At 45.8% G+C, this 20,619-nt stretch overlaps 1 protein-coding gene across 1 annotated transcript; it reads left to right on the plus strand.

The window, feature by feature from the left end:
• The first annotated feature begins 5,401 nt into the window (after positions 1-5,401).
• Positions 5,402-19,104, plus strand: rps6 (ribosomal protein S6). Its single transcript, XM_033017845.1, has 6 exons — positions 5,402-5,523; positions 6,998-7,129; positions 13,230-13,440; positions 15,858-16,004; positions 18,161-18,318; positions 18,963-19,104. The coding sequence occupies exons 1-6, from the start codon at positions 5,518-5,520 to the stop codon at positions 19,056-19,058; spliced, it is 750 nt and encodes a 249-aa protein (XP_032873736.1). The 5' UTR covers positions 5,402-5,517; the 3' UTR covers positions 19,059-19,104.
• The last annotated feature ends 1,515 nt before the right edge of the window (positions 19,105-20,619 follow it).

Genomic DNA, 20,619 nt, shown 5'->3' on the forward strand with positions numbered 1-20,619 from the left:
TTTGATTGGCAGATGGGTGGAGTGAGTGACTAAGGCGGGAGATGAAACAGAGGCACAAAGGTGTCAGATAAGGAAAGAACAGGAAGAGTGCACTGTAATGGCGGGGGGGGGGGGATATGGGTGGAAGAGGATAATGGGGAGTGGGAAAAAGGGGGTTTATAAGGGAAATGGTGGACCAATGGATGGGAGATGAGTAGGATGGGAAAGGAGCATGGTGATCTGGGTAGTGAAAGATAGTGGGAGAAATGTGTGCGTACTGGGTGGGTGAAGGGAAGGGGGAGGGGCAGGGTAAAGAGAGGGATGGGGGGTTGTACTTGAAATTGGAGAATTCATATCATAGGATTGTCAGCTACCCAAGTGGAATATGAGGCACTTTCTCTCAGTTAGTGGTGACCGCACTCCATCAATGGACAGAAAGGTCGGTGTGTATATGGAAAGGAGGTACAAATGGTTCTCAACCAGATCCAGCAAGCCTTTGCAGAAAGAATGAACCAGTTTGGCGAAGCGGTCACCTAGACTACACTTGGTGATGCCGTAGTAAAGGAGGCCACATCAGGAGCACCAGGTGCAATAATGAAATCCCCAATCAATTTCTCTCTACTAACACTCTCCTCCACCTACGGAACTTATTCTCACTATTAACAATTTGTTATTTGAGTCCTCTCACTTTCTTGAAGTGAAAGGTATACTTACCTAGGTCCCAGCTATACCTGTCTTTTTGTCAGTTATGTCAAACACTCCTTGTTCCAAACCTACTCTGGCACCTTCCCCCAACTCTTTCTCCACATCTACATCTGGGGCTGCCTCCTGTGGTCATGCAGAACTTGTTGATTTTTACAAACTTTACCACAAACTTCCATCATGCCCTAAAAAAAAAGTCCCACAGCTCCTTGACTATACTTCCTCCCAACCCTGCCCCTTGAAATACGTTATCACTTACTCTCAATTTCTCCATCTCTGCTCCATCTGAACCCAACATAAGACTTTCCACTCTGGGCTTAGCTTCCCCCCTGATGTTGTGGATGGAGTCCTCCATCCACAACATCATGTCTTCTCTGTATTGGAGTCCTCCATCCACAACCCACATCTTCTCTGTATTGCCCAGTTCTGCTTTTAATACTCTTCCCCTGGAGGGAACAAGGATAGAGTTACTCTGGTTTTCAACTTTCACCTCAATAGGTAATAGACAATAGACAATAGGTGCGGGAGTAGGCCATTTGGTCCTTCGAGCCAGCACCGCCATTCACTGTGATCATGGCTGATCACCAGCCTCCGCATCCAAGTAATCATTGTCTAACATTTCCGCCGACTTCATTGTGATATCACCACCACTCTCATCTTCCTTTCCCATATTTTTGTGCTTTCATGTACTCCACTATCTCTGCAACTCTTTGGTTCGCTCATCCCTTCCGACACAACCCACCCTCTACCCAAGGTACTTTCTCCTGCAACCAGTTTCAAACCAATCTCTTCCAACCTTCCAACATCTGGTTCCCTATGCGGCTTCCTGAGATCAGGCGTGGACTCAACGATCATTTCGATGATCACCTGCTCTCAGTTCACCACAGCCTGTTGGAGTTCCCCATTGCTAACCATTTTATCTCCCCTTCCCATACCTAATCCTTGGTCTCCTCTGATGCCAAAGTAAGGCCACGTCATATTCCGCTTGGGTAGCTGCAACCTAACGGTTTGTACATTGAATTCTCCAATTTCAGGCAATGGGGAGTCAGGGATGATGCCAGTTTTGACAGTGACCACACTAGCAGTCACGGTAGGGAGAACTCACGCGATGTTTTATTTATAGTGACAAGTCCAGGACCACATAGGGGTGCTGTCCCTCGTCGTCAGTGCGCACGCGAGGTGGCGCTGGTGTTCTGGGGCTTGTACAGGCAGCTCAGTCCTGGTCTCAAAGGAGAAGGCATGGCAATCTCTCTGCAGTTCACCCTTGCCTTGAGAGGAAGCACTGGCAGTCTTATGCCCCTGTCCCACTTAGGAAACCTGAACGGAAACCTCTGGAGACTTTGCGCCCCACCCAAGGTTTCCGTGCGGTTCCTGGAGGTTTTTGTCAGTATCCCTACCTGCTTCCACTACCTGCAACCTCCGGGAACCACGCGGAAACCTTGGGTGGGGCGCAAAGTCTCCAGAGGTTTCCGTTCAGGTTTCCTAAGTGGGACAGGGGCATTATGCTTATCTTGGCAGTTCAGTCTTTGCCTCCAGATATGGACGCAGTACCTCGTTATCCATAAGCAGGAAGTGGCACTGGCATCTCAGCCTTGCCCTGGCCACTCAATCTTGGCCTCAGCAGAGGCACTGGCTGTCTATGGCTTCTTCTCAGCAGCTCAATCATGACCACACAATGGTGTTGCTGGTCTTGGGTTTGTCCCAGTGGCTCAGTCTTCCACTGTGGTCCACAAGTGACGTGCCTCCCTGCCACATGGGAACACAGCTAGCAGGGAGGCACCTCACTTTCTCTCCCTTCCCCTTTCTCTCTTCTTTCTTCCCCTTTCTCTCTTCTGTCCTCCTTCTGTCCTGCTTGGCAAATAAGAATTTGGCTTGGTATCATGCTTAGCAGAGACACTGTGGACCGGAGGGTCTGTTCTTGTGCTGTCCTGTTCTATGTTTTAAGAGGGAATGGGCAGGGTAAGAATTGTCCTTGATTATGTTGGCTCCTTTCCCGAGGCAGCATGAAGTGGACATGGAGTTGATGGAGGGTGAGGGGAAGGTTGGTTTGTGTGACAGACTGGACTACATCCACAAATCTCTGCGACGTTTTGCAATCTTGAGCAGAGCTGTTGCTGAACCAAGCTATGATACATCCTGATAGGATACTTACACAGTGCACCTGTTGAAGGTAATAGAAGATTCCTATTTTCAATGCCTTAGGGCAACAAAAGGTTGGAGATTATAACCTTCTCTATAACCATTACCTAGCTCATAAACTCGTGTTGCAGGATCTCACCCCTTCTACCGACATGGCTGTTCCCCATCCCCTTTCAGAATGTCCTGCAGCTTTTCTGAGAGAAGTGCTGGAATGTAGAATTAGTCTAGATGGGTATTGGGTGGTCAGCATGAACGTCTTGGGCTGAAGGGCCTTTTCCTGTGCTGCATATTGTACGAGTCTAAATGCAAAAAGTGCCACAAATAAGGCGCCTGAGTTACAGAGAAAATGTGTCATGCGGTGTAGCTAAAGTAAGAGTGTTGGGTTAAACATGTGTAGGAATAGGACCTAAACATTCTTGGCTACGTTGAATGCAGGACTGGATGCTGGACAACATTGTCAGATGGAAGATACAAAATGTTTCATCTATCAGGTTCGAGCAAAGAGGAAAAAAAACACAATTACTTTTGTGACAGTCATTTACCTTGGTATTGTTTGAGGAATCGTTTGAGAAAAATCAATCTGGGATGGATGAAACTAAACCCGGGCCAGCAGTGACCCAGCTTGCCGCAGACACAGACAGTGGCGCAGCGGTTGAGTTGCTGTCTTACAGCGCAAGAGACCCGGGTTCGATCCTGACCACGGGTGTTGTCTGTACGGAGTTGTCCGATCTCCCTGTGACTGTGTGGGTTTTCTCAGGGATCTCTGGTTTACTGCCACACTCCAAAGACGTACAGGTTTGTGGATTAATTGGTTGGTTGATTGTAAATTTTCCCTTGTGTGTGTGTGTGTAGGATAGTGCTAATGTGCGGGGATCGCTGGTCAGCGCGGACGCCAACGCTGTATGACTAAACTAAGTTAGAAAGGTCTCAACCCGAAACATCACCCACTCTCCTCAATCGACGCTGCCGAACCCGCTGAGTTACTTGGTGCTGCCCCTGCTGCTGACCAAAGATCTTATAGCGGAGCAGGATCTTTGCTGCTGACTGTCCTCCGCTGATCTTTGGAGGGCAGTGTGCATGCGCCGGGCTGTTAACCAAAGATCCTATAGTGGAGTAGACACTTTCGAAACGATCGCCCAACCTCCGCTTAGTCTCACCGATGTAGATCAGCTGACATCTAGACCTCCACCTCCGCTCGGTCCGCAAGAACCTACCTGACCTCCCGGTGGCTCAGCACTTCAACTCCCCCTCCCATTCCAAATCTCAATCTGACCTCTCTGTCCTAGGTCTCCTCCATTGCCAGAGTGAGCAACACCGGAAATTGGAGGAACAGCACCTCATATTCCGCTTGGGGAGCCTGCATCCTGCGGGCATGAACATTGAATTCTCCCAATGTTGTTAGCCCTTGCTGTCTCCTCCCCTTCCTCAGCCCTCGGGCTCCTCCTCCTCCTTTTTCCTTCCTTCTCCCCGCCACCACCTATCAGTCTGAAGAAGGGTTTCGGCCCGAAACGTTACCTATTTCCTTCGCTCCATAGATGCTGCTGCACCCGCTGAGTTTCTCCAGCATTTTTGTGATCCTATTCTTCTTCTTCTTCTATGTGGTGTTTTTTGGCGGTTGGCAAACAACTTTTTTGGTGCATTACCGCCACCAACTGGCATGGAGTGTGGATCAAACAACACCATTACATATACTAATAACCTATATCCTTCCGAACAAATTGGTTACCCTAAGAAAATGCAACAGGATTTGATAGCACTTATATGAACTTCCTTGCAAAATATCTACCAAATTAAATTGTATTCTTTCTTTTCTGAACTGCTCACTCATCCGTTCTCTCTCCTCCTCATACCTCTCACAATGTACAATGACATGCTCTATTGTCTCTTCTTGCCCACAGTATTAACAAATACCTGTATTATGCTATTATAAAAAGTGTACTGTTCAGACCAGTGTGTCCAAATCTAATTCTTGAGATTACTGTCTCCTCTTTTCTGTTTTTTCCTGCACATCTCATTTCTCCCACTTTCCTCTGGACTCTGTAGAACCACCGTCCTTTCCGCTCTTCATCCCATTGCTTTTGCCATCTTTCCTTCAGTCTTTGCTTAATAATGTCTTTGATTTCAGTTTTACCTATGTTAATACTTAAATCAATTTTACTTCTTTTTGCTACCTCTTTTGCTACCTTATCTGCCATTTCGTTTCCTCTAATGCCAATGTGTGCTGGTACCCATAAAAATATGACTGTAAGCCCCATCATTTGAATTCTGAATAGTGTTTGTTGTATTTCAATCAAAATGTCTGGTCTACTGTCTGAATGGCTGTGCTGTAAACTCTTTATTGCTAAACTTGAATCTGAATAAACTCACTTGAACTTGAACTTGAACAAATAACTGTCCTTAACGGCCTAGTATCCTTGTGATCCTATAGTGGAGATCTTTGCTGTTAACCACGAGCCTCGGCGCGTGCGCGAGGTGGGGTGCGAGAGCTGGCGGTTGGGGGGCGGAGATCTCGCAAGAGCTGGCGGTTGGGGGGCGGAGATCTCGCGAGAGCTGGCGGTTGGGGGACGGAGATCTCGCGAGAGCTGGCGGTTGGGGGACGGAGATCTCGCGAGAGCTGGCGGAATGTGACCGCGCGGGCCCGAGGCGCCACCTCTTTCGTGACGCGGCCGCGGACGTGGTGTCGGTCGCTGCTCCGGCATGAAGGTGAGTCCCGGCCCCCGGGTCGCCGGCCCCCACTCATACCCGCGCCACTCCACACCCGAGCCCCCTCTGCGCGGTCTGCAGGCCCTGGCGCGGTGTCCGGCGGTGGTTGCGGCGCAGATGGCGGCGGATTGCGGTGAGCCGCCAACCCCGGGTCTGAAGACAGGAGGAGGAGGAGGCCGTATTGCGGGGCCTGGCGCCGGCCTCGGGCTGGCGGGCGGGGAGACCGAGCGGAGCCGTGGGCGAGGGACGTAGAGTAAAACGGTGCAAGTGCCAGGCAGTTGGCCATCACGGCACCGGCATTGCCAGCCACGGGCTGAGCTCGTTGAGTGTCCGCATCCATCTCTCGCTCAGGCAGCTTTATGTTAACCCTGGGTGTAGACGTTCCTGCTCGCATTCCCTGCAAACCTGCATGTCTTTATCAAGTCCCTGATTAACAACCTCTGTTTCAAGCAAAGATCTTTGGTTTCAAGAGAAGCAAACCCAGCCTATCCAGTTTCACAACTGAAACGCGACGTGTCAGGTGGGGTGCGAGAGCTGATGATGGGTCTCCACACAATCATGTCGCGTTTACAATGAGTTAACCTGAACTGTGATAAAACCAATAATTTATAGCGTTTTCTATTACCTTTGTAATAGTATCCTTTCATTCTATACCCTGGCCAATGAAACGTTATGTCTCCTTTAGCTTTTCACTGTACCTCAGTAGATGTGTACTCCCTAGGGCCCTGATATGCATTGTTTAAGACTTATGTGTTATATATTCACTATATTGGTTCTCCTATAATCAAACTGCGATTTCTTTACACATCTTGTCAACTGATTTGTAGTGTCCTGTAGTTTATGATTATCCTCATCATTAGCAAAATCAACCATGAGTTAAAAATACTATTTCTGCAAATTGTTAATGTGAATTGTTAATAAATAGGAAGGTCCCTCCTTGTAATACACCACTGGTCTCAAACATTCAATCACAAAAACAACTGCCAACAACCATCTGTCTGAAGAAGGGTCTCGATCCGAAACATCACCTATTCCTGTCCTGCTGAGTTACTCCAGCTTTTTGTGTCTATCTTTGGTTTAAACCGGAGATAAGCCAATAATTATAGGTCTAGGAGTGGTAGGAAAGTCCTTAGAAAAATTCAGTAGCACAGATTTAATAAACATATGGAACGGCAAAGATTAAGATGATCCCCCTCTCTTAGGGGTAGACCCTGTCTAAAACAAATGGCAATGTTTCTCAGAGGTAACAAAATATTTTTAATGTCATCTATATGCACTTCAGTAAGGCATAGAACAAAGCCCCACATAAGAAACAAATCAAGAGACTGAAGAAAGGTCTCGACCCGAAACATCACCCATTCCTTCTCTCCAGAGATGCTGCCTGTCCTGCTGAGTTACTCCAGCTTTTTGTATCTATCTGCTGGGTGTGTATGGTTTACACAGACTAAAGTAATAGCCATTTTTTTTCTTTCAGTTAAACATCTCTTTCCCGGCCACGGGCTGCCAGAAACTGATTGAGGTGGACGATGAACGTAAACTGCGCACCTTTTACGAGAAGCGTATGGCGACTGAGGTTGCCGCTGACTGCTTGGGGGACGAATGGAAGGTGAGTCTCAGTAATGTGCCCACTTATTTAAAGGGCAACAAATCTGCTTGTCTAAAATAATAACCAGAGGGTCCACTTTTTTATGGTTTCAAAGGTCTTTTATTGTCACATGTACCAATTAAAGTACAGTGATATGTGAATTATACAGCCACACGGGGAAAAAAGCAACAAGATACACTACATTCAATTCAATTCAACTTTAATGTCATTGCACAAATACTGAGTATGGGTACAACGAAATGCAGCTTTGCGTCAGTCCGTAGTAGTAGTGGTGCATATAGGGGAAAAAAAAAAAAAAAAGAAGATACAGAATAATCAAAAATACAGAATAATTAAACAATGGGGACGGAAGGACCGGAGAAATCTATCGGCGGGACTCCGAGTTCAGCAATGTGATGGTATAATTGTAGAAGCTGTTCCTCATCCTACTGGTACGAGACCTGGGGCTCATGTACCGCCTCCCTGATGGGAGGAGGGCAAACAGTCCATGGTTGGGGTGGGAGGGGTCTTTAATGATCTTCCCAGCCCGTCTCAGACACCGTTTTCGGTGGAGGGCATCCATGGCAGGGAGCGGGGCACCGATGATGTGCTGCGCGGTTTTCACCACCCGTTGTAGTGCCTTCCTGTCCGCAACAGTGCAGCTGCTGTACCATACCGTGAAGCAGGTGGTCAGGATGCTCTCGATGGTACAGCGGTAAAAGTTGGTCAGGATCTGGGGGGGACAGGTGGGCTTTCTTGAGCCTCCTCAGGAAGTAAAGGCCTTTTTGATCAGCTTGGAGGTGTTGAGGGACCAGGACAAATCCTCTGAGATGTGTACCCCGGGGAATTTGTAGTTGGAGACGCGCTCCACCTCAGTCCCGTTTATATGGATGGGGGTATGACGGCCTCCTCTGACCTTCCTGAAGTCGACAATAATTTCCTTCGTCTTCTTGGAGTTGAGGACGAGGTTATTGTTGGCACACTAGGTTGTCAGGTGCTGGACCTCCTCTCTGTAGGCTGACTCATCGTTGTCACTGATCAGTCCTACCACCGTGGTGTCGTCAGCAAACTTAATGATGGCGTTGGATCCGTACTTAGGGATGCAGTCGTGGGTGAAGAGGGAGTAGAGGAGAGGGCTGAGCACACAGCCCTGTGGCACGCAGTGTTATAGTGGAGGAGGTGAGGTTGTTGACCCTGACAGACTGTGGTCTGTTAGTGAGGAAATCCAGTGTCCAGTTGCAGAGGGAGGTGGAGATGCCAAGTCCGCTGAGTTTGGTGATCAAGCTGGCGGGGATGACAGTGTTAAAGGCAGAGCTGAAATCAATGAACAGCAGCCTGATGTAGGAGTTGTTGTTGTCCAGGTGGGTCAGGGCAGAGTGTAGGGCCGCCGATATGGCGTCCTCTGTAGACCTGTTGGCCCGGTAGGCAAACTGATGGGGGTCCAGTTTGGGGGGGAGGCTGGCTTTGAGGTGAGCCAAGATCAGCCGCTCAAAGCACTTAGCAATGACAGGGGTGAGTGCCACTGGGCGGAAATCGTTGAGACTCCCTGTGGCTGACTGTTTGGGCACTGGCACGATGGTTGATGTCTTGAGGCAAGTGGGGACAACACCCTGGGCCAGTGAGAGATTGAAAATGTCGGTGAAGACGGGATAGTTGACCAGCACATGCCCTAATCACCCGGCCAGGGATGCCATCGGGGCCGGCAGCTTTGCGCTCATTCACCTTGCTCAGTGCATCTTGTACAGCAGAGGTGGAGAGACTGAGGGGTTGTTCATTCGGGGGTGGAGCAACTTTGATGGCTGGGGTTTTGTTGTCCCGGTCAAAGCGAGCATAGAAATGGTTTAGCTCGTCAGGAAGGGTGGCGTCTGGGGGAGGGGTGTTAACTTTATGGTAATCGGCAAGGGATTTGATTCCTTGCCACATGCGCCTGGGGTCAAAGTTGTTTTGGAAGTGCTCCTCAATCCGGCGTTTGTGATTGAGTTTGGCATTCCTAATTCCCATTTTCAGATTGGCCCTGGATGAGCTGTATCCCTCAGCGTTGCCAGATCTGAAAGCGGCATCGCATAAAGTTTAACATAAACTTTCACCACCGTGGATTCCCCGTATTCCTCACTGTGATGTAAAGTAAAAAAAGTCCAATCACCTTCCTCTTTATTCTCCAATGGTCGGGGCAGTCGAACCATCCGCAGCCGGCGGTCGAAGCTCCTGCTGCCTGGAGTTCCCGAATTCAATCTCTAACCAGAGACCACGGGCCCCGTGATGTTAAGTCTACAAACACCCATGGGTGGAGCTACGAGGTCAATCCCTGGCAAGGGGGTGGTAAGCTCTGCGATGGCGACTATGGTGGAGCTCTCAAAATCGGTCCCCAGCAAAGGCCGCCAAATCCTCGATGTTAGGCCGCAGTGTGGAAGGAGATACGATACAGAAAAAAATCGCTTCTCTGTCGAGGTAAGAGATTAGAGAAAGTTCCTTCCCCTCCCACCCTACATAACACAAGCTAAAGAACACTAAAAGCATACATTTAACACATACTATTTAAACACAAAGAAGGAAGGGACAGACAGACTGTTGGCGAGGCAACAAAGATTGTTCTGATACATTGCTGACTGAAAGACTGCTATGGTACATTGCTGGCGCCACCCGGTTAAAATAACTTGTGCTGAATATTCTTATTTGAAAAGTTGTGAAGGGGGAAATGTTCTGGGTGTCACCTTTAGAGTGGTGCTCTGTGATGCTGAAGCTTGCCTTTTGCCTTCTCACCAATTAACTGAAAAGAGGTACTTTTCGTTTCTCTTCAGACTAGTACTGTTATGGTTTCTGATGGACAATAATACTGATGTTTAGTGAACTATAACTTTCAGGAAAGGTATAGGCAGGTGTGTTCTGTGGTAGTGAAGAAATGTGTTGTAAATTGTAGCTATGCAGATCATGTGCCTCATACTTTATTTTACTAATGTGTGGTTTGTTTTATCTGGTGGTTTTTAACATATTTCATTTGTAGAATGGCATGACTTCAGTGATAAAATAGTATTAATTGGTATGCCTCCCTACAGTGGCAACAAATTCTAATTACACAATTTGTTGCATCAATAAGAGTAGATTTCATCCTGAATTTTCTTTGTTGTGTCTACATTGCCAAGAGGCATTAGTTTAGTTTAGAGCTACAGCATGGAAAATGGGCCCTTTGGCTCACCAAGACAACGCTGACTATTGATCGTACACAAAATTGCTGGAGGAACTCAGCGGGTGCAGCAGCATCTATGGAGCGAAGGAAATAGGCGACGTTTCAGGCCGAAACCCTTCTTCAGACTATTGATCACCTGTTCATACTAGTTCTATGTTGTCCCACATTCTCTTCCACCCCTTATATACTAGGGGCATATACCAAGGCCAGTTAACCTACAAACCTGCACGTGTTTGGGATGTGGAAGGAAACCAGGGTTCTGAAAGGTGGTTTTAGAGATTATAGAGGCATTGACAATGATATTTCAAGAATCACTAGAGACGGGATTGGATTGGATACATGCCAGTATTACCCTGCTGCACAAGAAGGGAGCAAAGCAGAATAGTGGGAACTGTAGGCCAGTTAGTCTGACTTTGGTGGTTGGTGAGAGTCCATTATAGTGAAGTAAAGTATCCTTTATTGTCATTCAGAACTTCTGGTCTGAATGAAATTTCGTGCCTTGCAGTCATACATATAATAAAATAACACTCAATAAACACAAATTTAACATCCACCACAGTGAGTTCACCAGACACCTCACTGTAATGGAAGGCAAAAGTCTTTGTCTCTTCCCTCCTTGTTCTCCCTCTGCGCTGAGGCGATCCAGGCTTCCGATGTTGTGACCCCACCGGGTGATGGTAAGCTGAATCCGAGCTCCGTGAACGGGCCGGTTCAAACTCAGCGGGGTGGTCGAAGTTGCCACCCTCCAGTCCAGCGGACAAAGCTGTTGTTGCAGGAGCTCTGGGAAAAAACAGGTCACCAACCTGTGACCTGCGAGCACCTGATGATTATAAAGGATGAGGTTACGGAGTGCGTAGAAGTTCACGATAATGTAGGCTGAAGTCAGCTTGGCTTTGTGAAGGGGAGGTCTTACTTGACAAATTTGATGGAATTTGAAGAAGTAAATAGCAGGACAGACAAAAGAGTGTCCGTAGATGTTGTTTTCAGAAAACCCTTGATAAGTTTCCACACGTGAAGCTGCTAAGGAAGATAAGAATCCATGGTATCACAGGGCAGATACCAGCATGGATAGCTAGATGGCAAAGTGACAATATAGGGGGCCTTTTCTGATGGGCTTCCAGTGACTAACGAAGTTCCACAGGGGTCGGTACTGGGGCCACTATTCTTCACGTTGTATATTAATGACTTGGACAAGGGGATTTAAGACTTAGTGGCCAAGTTTACGGATGATACGAAAATAGGTGGTGTAGAGAAAGCAGGGACTCTGCAGAAGGACTTGGACAGGTTGGGAGAGGCAGATGGAATTTAGTTTATCAAAGTGTGCATTTTGGTAGTAGGAATAAAGGCATAGACTGTTTTCTAAATGGGGAGAGAATCCAGAAATCGGAGGTTCAACGGGTCTTAGGAATGCTGGTGCAGTATTCCCAAAAAGTTAATCTGCAAGTTGAATTGGTAGTAAAGAAAGCAATCTCAATGCTAGCATTTATTTCAAGAGGGCTTATATACAAAAACAGGGATGTAATGCTGGGGCTCTTTCAGGCGCTGGTGAGGCCACATTAGGAATATTGTGAGCACTTCTGGGCACCATATCTGAGATGGGATGAGCTGGCTCTGGAGAGGATCCAGAGGAGGTTTACAAGAATGATCCCTGGAATGTGTAGGCTGACCTATGATGAGCGTTTGTCGGCACTGGGCCTGTACTCGCTGGAGTTTTAAAGAATGAGGGGGGGACCTCATTAAAACACAGAATAGTGAAAGGCTTGGATAGAGTGGATGTTTCCACCAGTGGGAGAGTCTAGGACTAGAGGTCATAGCCTCAGAATTAAAGGACGTTCTTTTAGGAAGGGGGTGAGGAGAAATGTCATCATTCAGAGGCGGGTGAATCTCGAATTCATTGCCACGGAAGGCTGTAGAGGCCAAGTCATTGGATATATTTAATGCAGAGATTCTTTATTCTTGATTAGTGCATGTGTCAGAGAGGTTATGTGGAGAAGACAGGAGAATGGTGTCAGGAGGGGGAGATAGATCAGACATTAATGAATGGTGGAGTTGACTTGATGGGCCGAATGGCCTAATCCTATCATTTTTCGGCCTATATAATCGTGAACTAAGTACTCTGTAACCTATCCTTTATAATAATCTACTATCACTTATGGCCTTAACCAATTAGGTCATGGAGAACGTGCAAACTGCCTGCAGACAGCACCCGGGATTAGGATTGAACCCAGGTCTCTGGTGCTGTGAGGCAGAGGATGTGCCGTCAGGTTCATCTCAGCTGCAATCTGAGATTGACCTGACATTTTCTGGTCATTATCACATTATTGTTTGGGAGCTGTTTCCTTGGGCACATTTGGGTCTAGACTTTAAAAACATTATATGGCTCTGCGAACACGGTAAAATGTGCCAATTATATACTGTGATATGCCTCCTAGAAGGTGCAAGTATAATGGAATATGCTCTTTTTTTGCTTGGTTAACATCTCCACAGTCAGAAATTGTACACCATCCAGGGCGAGCGAGGTAGCTTGTTTGAGAGCCGGCCCATGCACCATTCTGTATGCTCGTTTTCTCCACCACTGGTACACAATGGTTGAAGCGTGTCTAGACCCTGTATGGCAGTTGCTGGCTAGATTAATCTGATAACACCTCACTGACTAGCTATCTATGTGACCAAGAAAGACAAGGGCTTCAGATACATGTGGACACTACCAGTGTCTTTCCCTCCAAGCCAGGCTTCTATCCTGATTTGGAAATATCACTGTTCCTTTGCTGCTGGGTTCAAATCCTGGAGCACTTTGGCGTATCTTCACCAGTATGGATGCAGTTCAATCAGGGTGCTCCAGCGCCACTTTGTCCTGGGTAATAAATGCTGGCAATAGTCAGGTGCCCAAAATTAATAAATAAAATAACTTAACCATTTTCTGTATTCTTTCCACAGGGGTATGTTGTGCGGATCAGTGGTGGCAATGACAAGCAGGGCTTCCCCATGAAACAGGGTATCTTGACTAATGGCCGTGTTCGTCTGCTGCTCAGCAAGGGTCATTCCTGCTATCGCCCAAGGAGGACTGGTGAACGTAAACGCAAGTCTGTCCGTGGGTGCATCGTTGATGCCAATCTCAGTGTCCTGAATCTGGTTATTATTAAAAAAGGTGAGAGTAATTTACATTCTACTATAGATTGAAGAGATTAATTTCAATTATAGATGTTACATTTGCAACTGTTTTATGCTGCGATATTGCTGCATTTTTCTTTGCAGTAAAATAGTTTTAACAACTTGGCATTCTATCTTATCAACTGAGCAAAAAGTGTTCTTATCAGTTTTAATTCTGCAAATATTGTCAAGCTAATACGTGTATCACAGCAAGCATCACAGGCTAATCAAAGATTGTATTAGCAATTTAAGAATAGCTGAGTTTTTTTGGAGTGTGATATCACAAAGGCAAAGTGGGATATGGTCAGGTGCAAATTTAACTTCTGCCTTTATGCATTGTGTGCAATGAAATATGCTGGTATAAAATGTTATTTCTAAATTTTAATGAACTTCAAACTTAATTGCTCTACAAAAAAAAGAATACGTGCAGGAGGAACTCAGCAGGTCAGACAGCATCTCTGGAGAACATGGGTAGGTGATGTTTTGGGGCGGGGGCCTTATTCAGATGGATGGTGGTGGGGTGGGGAAAGAGAAATCGGGCAGAGAGGAGAGGCGGAGTGATTAAGGTGTATCCTCATCTGTTTCCACCTATCACTCGCCAGGCTTTGTCCCCAAACCATCGCCTATCCATGTTCTCCGCAGCTTAAAGCTTTTCACTGTAACTCGGTACGTGTGACAAGAAATGAGTCTCAACCTCGGATACATTGCCTGACCTGCTGAGTTACTCCCGCACTTTGTCCTTTTTAACCATTTTGTTATGCTTAGTGCAGGTGGCCTTACAAAGTGGGGTGTAAACGATTGTGGTGTTGTCATGGTGGCCAATTACGGGTGAATTATGTTGGTGTTGTGGTTTGAGAAGTAGCGCTCTTTCAGGGCAATCTTCTGCCAGGCTCCTTTCCTTCCTTCTGTGTCTCCCTCCCTAGAGCATAGCCGCCGCCTTTCTCTTGGTTTTGTTTGAGCTGAGTCAAGTTGAGTTTATTGTCATACACAAGTACAGTAGGGTACTGGTACAATGAAAATCTAGCTTACAGCAGCATCGCAGACAAACTCAGTGGACTCAGACAAACACACACAAATATAAATCATACATTACACAAAATTGTGAAAAGAAATACAGCAAGAAAATACCAAACACTAGTGCAAAACACAATTAGAGAAAAAAGTCCATGGCAGTGCATGGGGTGGTCTGTAATGTTCTGTTGTGAGGTAAGGCCCTGTCCCACGGGCATACGACTGCATGCGGCAAGCGCAACCAAACCAGAAGTGGGGGCCGCGCGGAGGTCGAGTGAGTGACATGAAGTTCGAGCGAAGTTCGCGCATGACGTACGGCGTCGAGACGGTGCGTATGCCCGTCCAGGCGGTGCGTGCGGCTGCAGGCCGTTGCCGCGCGGAATTTTTGAACACGGTCAGTTTTTCAGATCCATATAACAATTACAGCACGGAAACAGGCCATCTCGACCCCTCTAGTCCGTGCCGAACACATAATCTCCACTAGTCCCATATACCTGCGCTCAGACCATAACCCTCCATTCCTTTCCCATCCATATAACTATCCAATTTATTTTTAAATGATAAAAACGAACCTGCCTCCACCACCTTCACTGGAAGCTCATTCCACACAGCTACCACTCTCTGAGTAAAGAAGTCCCCCTCATGTTACCCCTCATGTTACCCCTAAACTTCAGTCCCTTAATCTCTTGTGCATTGAAATTGACGTACCAGTCTATGATGCAACCAGTCAGGATATTTTCTACAGTAGATCTGTTGAAGTTGAGACGTACTGAATTGATTTAACCTTTGTATTCCTCTAGCTCCAGGGCTGCTCAGAGCCACGTAGGAAGAGTCAGAAATGTATTTTCTCTTGCTCATGCATTTGCTGTTTTCATCTCAAGGTGTTGCCGGTTCAGAGCATGCAACGGCAAAATCTGTACCTGCTGGGCATAAACTGCAAGGCATAGGCGAGTGCAGTGAAATTTCATTTCAAGATGATGGACCGTGTTTCTGGTGCATGGCTGTTGTAATAATGAACAGCAGCCGTGATAGGCTTGTGATTGGTGTCAGAAGTCAAGGAAGTAGAGGGTGGGTCTCGTCACAAACATACATAGCCCAGCACGGTAATATTTTGTTTATGTACACAATTCGGTCAATTGTAATGGTTGTAAGATTCTTGCTGGAAATCCGCGCTGCATAAATGGTTGGAGGGATGTCAGGTGATCTTAGATTGTGCATTTTTTGAGCTAGGTTTGCAATGTCCACACCAATCATGGTGGCAATGAATTTTTATGGATTATGTTTTTTGGGAGATAAAAGCAGAACTCAAGCAAGATGAACATTAAAGTTTGCTTTAAATAATTGTTGATACTTTAGCTTTATACAGGCATGCTTGACAAACAATTTAATATTTTTCTTGAATAGGCGAGAAGGATATCCCTGGGTTAACAGACAATACAGTTCCCCGCCGTCTTGGGCCTAAAAGAGCTAGCAAAATTCGCAAGCTGTTCAATCTGTCCAAGGAGGATGATGTGCGCCAGTATGTTGTGAGAAGACCCCTAACCAAGGAAGGTCAGTATAAGGTTATGTTGTAATTTTCATATTACTGCTCTGTTACTTAACTATTATTGTTCTATAGAAAGGTTCTATGGAAGTCGATTTGCAATTAAAAAATATATATTTTGCTCACTGCAACAAATGATGATGTGGTAAAGGAAAGAATTCTGTAAACTGTTTTAATTGGTAAATGGCTATTCAGAAAGTTAACGGTTAACAAGAGAAGAACTGTAAATGGCAAAACCCCAAAATTCCTCTACCCTTGTTTCCTATAAGATCTTCTGCCGCTGCTACCTCTCTCCCTCTTGAATGCATTCTCCTTGGGTGTCTCCCAGTTCTTCTATGATCTCCCTTCAGTCTTCACTTCCATGTGCAGTGCATAGAAACAGCAACTGTCTTCGACCTTCACGCTCGAGGGCACTCGCCTGAAAAACCTCGAGCTGGATCGACCGGTAGCGCGCGCGCACACACACACACACACACACACACAAAAACACATCGCAAAGGCGGGAGCCATGGAAAGCGGGGGAGCACTGTCTGAAATTCACACCCGCAATGAACAGGAAGGTAAAAGAAGGTGGGGGGGGGGGGGGGGAATTTACTCGCCCAAACTGAGGCCGCGAGTGTGCGGGAACTTCCCTCGAGCATGAAGGAGAGTTACAGTGACCTCCTAGGACCACGTGTCGAACATGCTGCGAGTTTGAGTCGAGCGCACACTCTTCTAAACTCGCAAATTGGGTCCCAGCAGTGGGACAGGCCCTTTAATCTACTCTTCTCACACATGTTTCATCCACATCAAAAGTGGCAATATTGTGTCCTCCAATTCCTTTTGCATATTGTGCTGGCTGGCTGGCCTGCCTTTTTGATGTTGATAGGAGACTCAGCAATGGTAATACCATTGACTATCAAAAATAGACACAAAGTGCTGGAGTAATCCCAGTCAGGCACGCGCAGGTAATGTTTTGGGTCGACACCCTTCAGACTGGTTGTGGGGCGGTGAGAAAGCTAGAAGAGGGGTATGGGGCAGGTCAAAGTCTGGCAAGTGATGGTTGGCAACAAATGAGAGGGGCTTTGATTGACAGATGGCTGGACAATGGCCAGAGATAAAGATAGAAGTGGTGCAAATTGTGAATCCAGAGGAAAGAATATAGGTTGTTAAGGGGGGGGGGGGGGTAAGGTAAGTTACCTAAAATTGGAGAATTCAATATTCATGCCATAGATTGCAGGCAACCCAAGTGGGATATGAGATGCTGTTCCTCCAGTTTGCATGTGCCCTCACTCCCTTTATCATCTCTGGTATGTGCCACGTGTCTCCGTAGTCCCCAGTACTTATTTTGCTACTGTCCATTCAGTGCCATGGAATGCTTGTAGTTATTACCTCTACCTCACTGCAATCTTTCTTATTCCTGTTGCACTGAAGTCACAGACTCTCCCCTATAATGTTGGTTACTTTTTAACTGACTGTTTCTGTGCCTCATGCTAAATCAAACAATTTGTAAACTTGGTGTATAGTTAGAACTGTGATGAGACCTGATGCTGTCTGCTCTATCAGAGGCCGCTGAAACATTGACATCCTTGTCACCGCGTGAGCATTCTGGTGCATTCCTGATTATCTCCAGTCTTCTGTCCTTGTACACTTAAGCCCTTTGGTTCCCGGTCTGCCAGTATCTTGAGTTTTGAGTCTTTGGTTTCTGCTTTTAAAGCCACGTCTCATTCTTTCCATAATCTTCCCGTTCCCTGTATGTTACTGTCCTCTGCTTTTACTTTTCTGGACTCTCCGTTTTAAATATTCCACCTTGCAACCTTCCCTCTGCCTCTTTCCTTTAAACACTGCTGAATTGCCAGCCTTTTGGGCACTTGTCCTAATAAATCTTAAGTAGATTGGGTGTCAAAGTTGTTTGATAATGCTTCTATGCTGTTCAGTGAGACATCACATAGTTACTTGTCGTTAAAAGAATATCCAGGCAAGGTTAAAAAAACATGCTATTTAAGTATTGCTGTTATTTTTGCACCGTCATCGGTTTTGGTCCAATTGCAATTTAACTCAGAAACTTTGTGCAATGGAGTTGAATTGAGGAACATCTAGAACTCTAAATGAGATTAATATTTTATAACTGTTTCTATTTCAATTTTCTTTCGGTATTTAATTTGCATTGTTTTTTGATTTCCAGGTAAAAAGCCCAGAACCAAAGCTCCCAAGATTCAGCGCTTGGTAACTCCCAGGGTTCTGCAGCACAAACGTAGACGCATTGCCCTGAAGAAACATCGTACCCAGAAAAACAAGGAGGCTGCAGCAGATTATGCCAAACTTCTGGCCAAGAGGATGAAGGTTGGTTGGGATTTCTTTGAGCATTTACTTGCTTCTCTGCATCTTGCTAATCCACATTCCAATTTGTCAGTGAGTGAAAACCCGACTAGTGGTCCTGCATAATAGTGTTTAAGCTGGGATTCTCCACCACAGCACTTAGTTAAAACCTGTACAAACAACTGCATCCCCGACCCTTTTATCATTTAAAACAAAAAAGCCAGATGCTGGAAATCCACAGCAAAAGAAATGGAAATTGCAGGCAGGCTACTATTATACAGATAAATTATTTGGGACATTTCACCTTTCGTTCATCTTAATTGTTAATTCTATTTTATTGCTGATGCTGTCTGCCCTAAGTATTTCCCGCTTTATCATTTGCTGTTTGTTTATTCTTAACATCTTCGTACTGAGCTGTCGACCAGCCATTTCATTGGCTTCGATCCTAGCTACAAACTGTGGGCCTTGGTCTTCAGCTCTGAAAATCCAATAAATCAGTTGTTGGATCCAGGATTGGCAATTGTTTACTTTATAATTCTATGGCTGTATTTATTTTGTTAATTATTAAAAAATTGGGGAGCTGTGAGGGGGAACAGTAATTGTCAATTATAGTCATAGGGGATAGAGAATACTTGTCAAAATTCTGACTTTTTAACATTTCTTTGTAGGAAGCTAAAGAGAAACGCCAGGAGCAAATTGCAAAGAGGCGACGTCTTTCTTCACTGAGGGCCTCAACGTCTAAATCTGAATCTAGTCAAAAGTAACATTTATTTGTTTGCTTAAACAAATTAAAGTTTTTGTTGAAACCTCTTGCTAGTTTCTTTGTTTGTACATTGAAATCAAAGTTTTGAACAGTGCCATGGTCAACGGCTGGACTTTCCCTTGTGAAAGACAGAATTGCAGAACTTGGTGGCCTTGGTTACCACAAACGTATCATTTTCTATTTACCAATTTTGTCGGGGAAGAAATAATGTTGCATAGAAACACTGAGCAAAATTGATGTTGTTCTTTGTGTTGGTTCTTGATTAGCCATGTTCTGGTTTCTGGGTTCAATCCTTTAAATTTCACTTCCTGTGGGAATCCCTTTTAAAAATGATTGATACAATCCACTCCCAGCCATTGGACAGAACATTCCAGCTCCCATGAAGATCCCTCAAAAAAATATTCTGCCTTTTCCAGCCTCTTCATAAACCTACTCGGAAATCAATCCGTTACGATAGGTGACATTACCTCTTTCACAATAACACTCAACACTGACTCCCTGCAATTTTGTGCACAGGGCTATACAGCCAAATTCAACTCTAATTCCATCTGCAAGTTTGCAGACAATGCCACTGTGATAGGCTGAATCATAAACAATGAGGTAGTCCAGGAATGCACTTGGTGAATTGTGTCAGGATAATGACCTCTCCCTCAATGTCAGCAAGATGAAGGAGCTGGTTATTGACGGCAAGAAGCATGATGAGAGAGTGCATGCTCCAGTCAGCATCAATGATGTGGAAATGGTTGAAGGCTATAAGTTCTTGGCATTAATATTAACAATGATCGGTCGTGGACCAAGCACATTGATGTAATAGCCAAAAGGGCACAAAATGCCTACCTCCTGAGGTGATTTGGCATATCTTCAGTGATTTGCAGACTACAGATGACCCATAGAAAGCTTACTGGAGGGTTGCATTACAGCTTGGTATGTGAGCAGCTCTGCCCAAGTCCTCAAGAAATTGTAGAGTTGTGAATCCATTACATAGACCAGACTTCCCACCACTGAATCCATCTACACTTTACACTGCCTTGTAAAAGCATCCAACAGAATCAAAGATTTGTCTCACTCCAGTCATTCCTGCTCCCATCCAGCACAAGACATAGAAGCTTGAAAGTACACTGAGATTTGGGAACAGTTTCTTCCCTTCCTATCAGGCTTCTGAATGGTCCATCCTTAAGCTAGGATACTGTTCAGTTTGCCTCTACTCCGTTGAGAACACTGGACTTTGTCTAAGCAACTGTTACACTACAATGAGAGCTGTAATCATCCATCGGGTGGCATCATCGAGTGTGGCAGCCTCGCTAGCAGCAGTCCGTCCTTTCACCCTTTTTGTTATCTTTAGTGTATCTAAAGTATGTTTTTAAAGGTTTCAAAGTATATTTTATTGGGGGGGGGAATAAGGGGAAACCGTTTCCCAGTAACTTCCTGGTCGAGATGTGTCTTCTCCGAGTCGCATCTTTGGGCCCCCCCCCGGCAGCCTACCATCTGGATAGGCGTGGCCTTTCCTTCAGAGCTTCAGCAGCGGAGCAGCACTAAATTAGCCAACAATATGAAGGAGAATA

This window comes from Amblyraja radiata, chromosome 3, assembly GCF_010909765.2.
Source record: "Amblyraja radiata isolate CabotCenter1 chromosome 3, sAmbRad1.1.pri, whole genome shotgun sequence".
NCBI lineage: Eukaryota > Metazoa > Chordata > Chondrichthyes > Rajiformes > Rajidae > Amblyraja > Amblyraja radiata.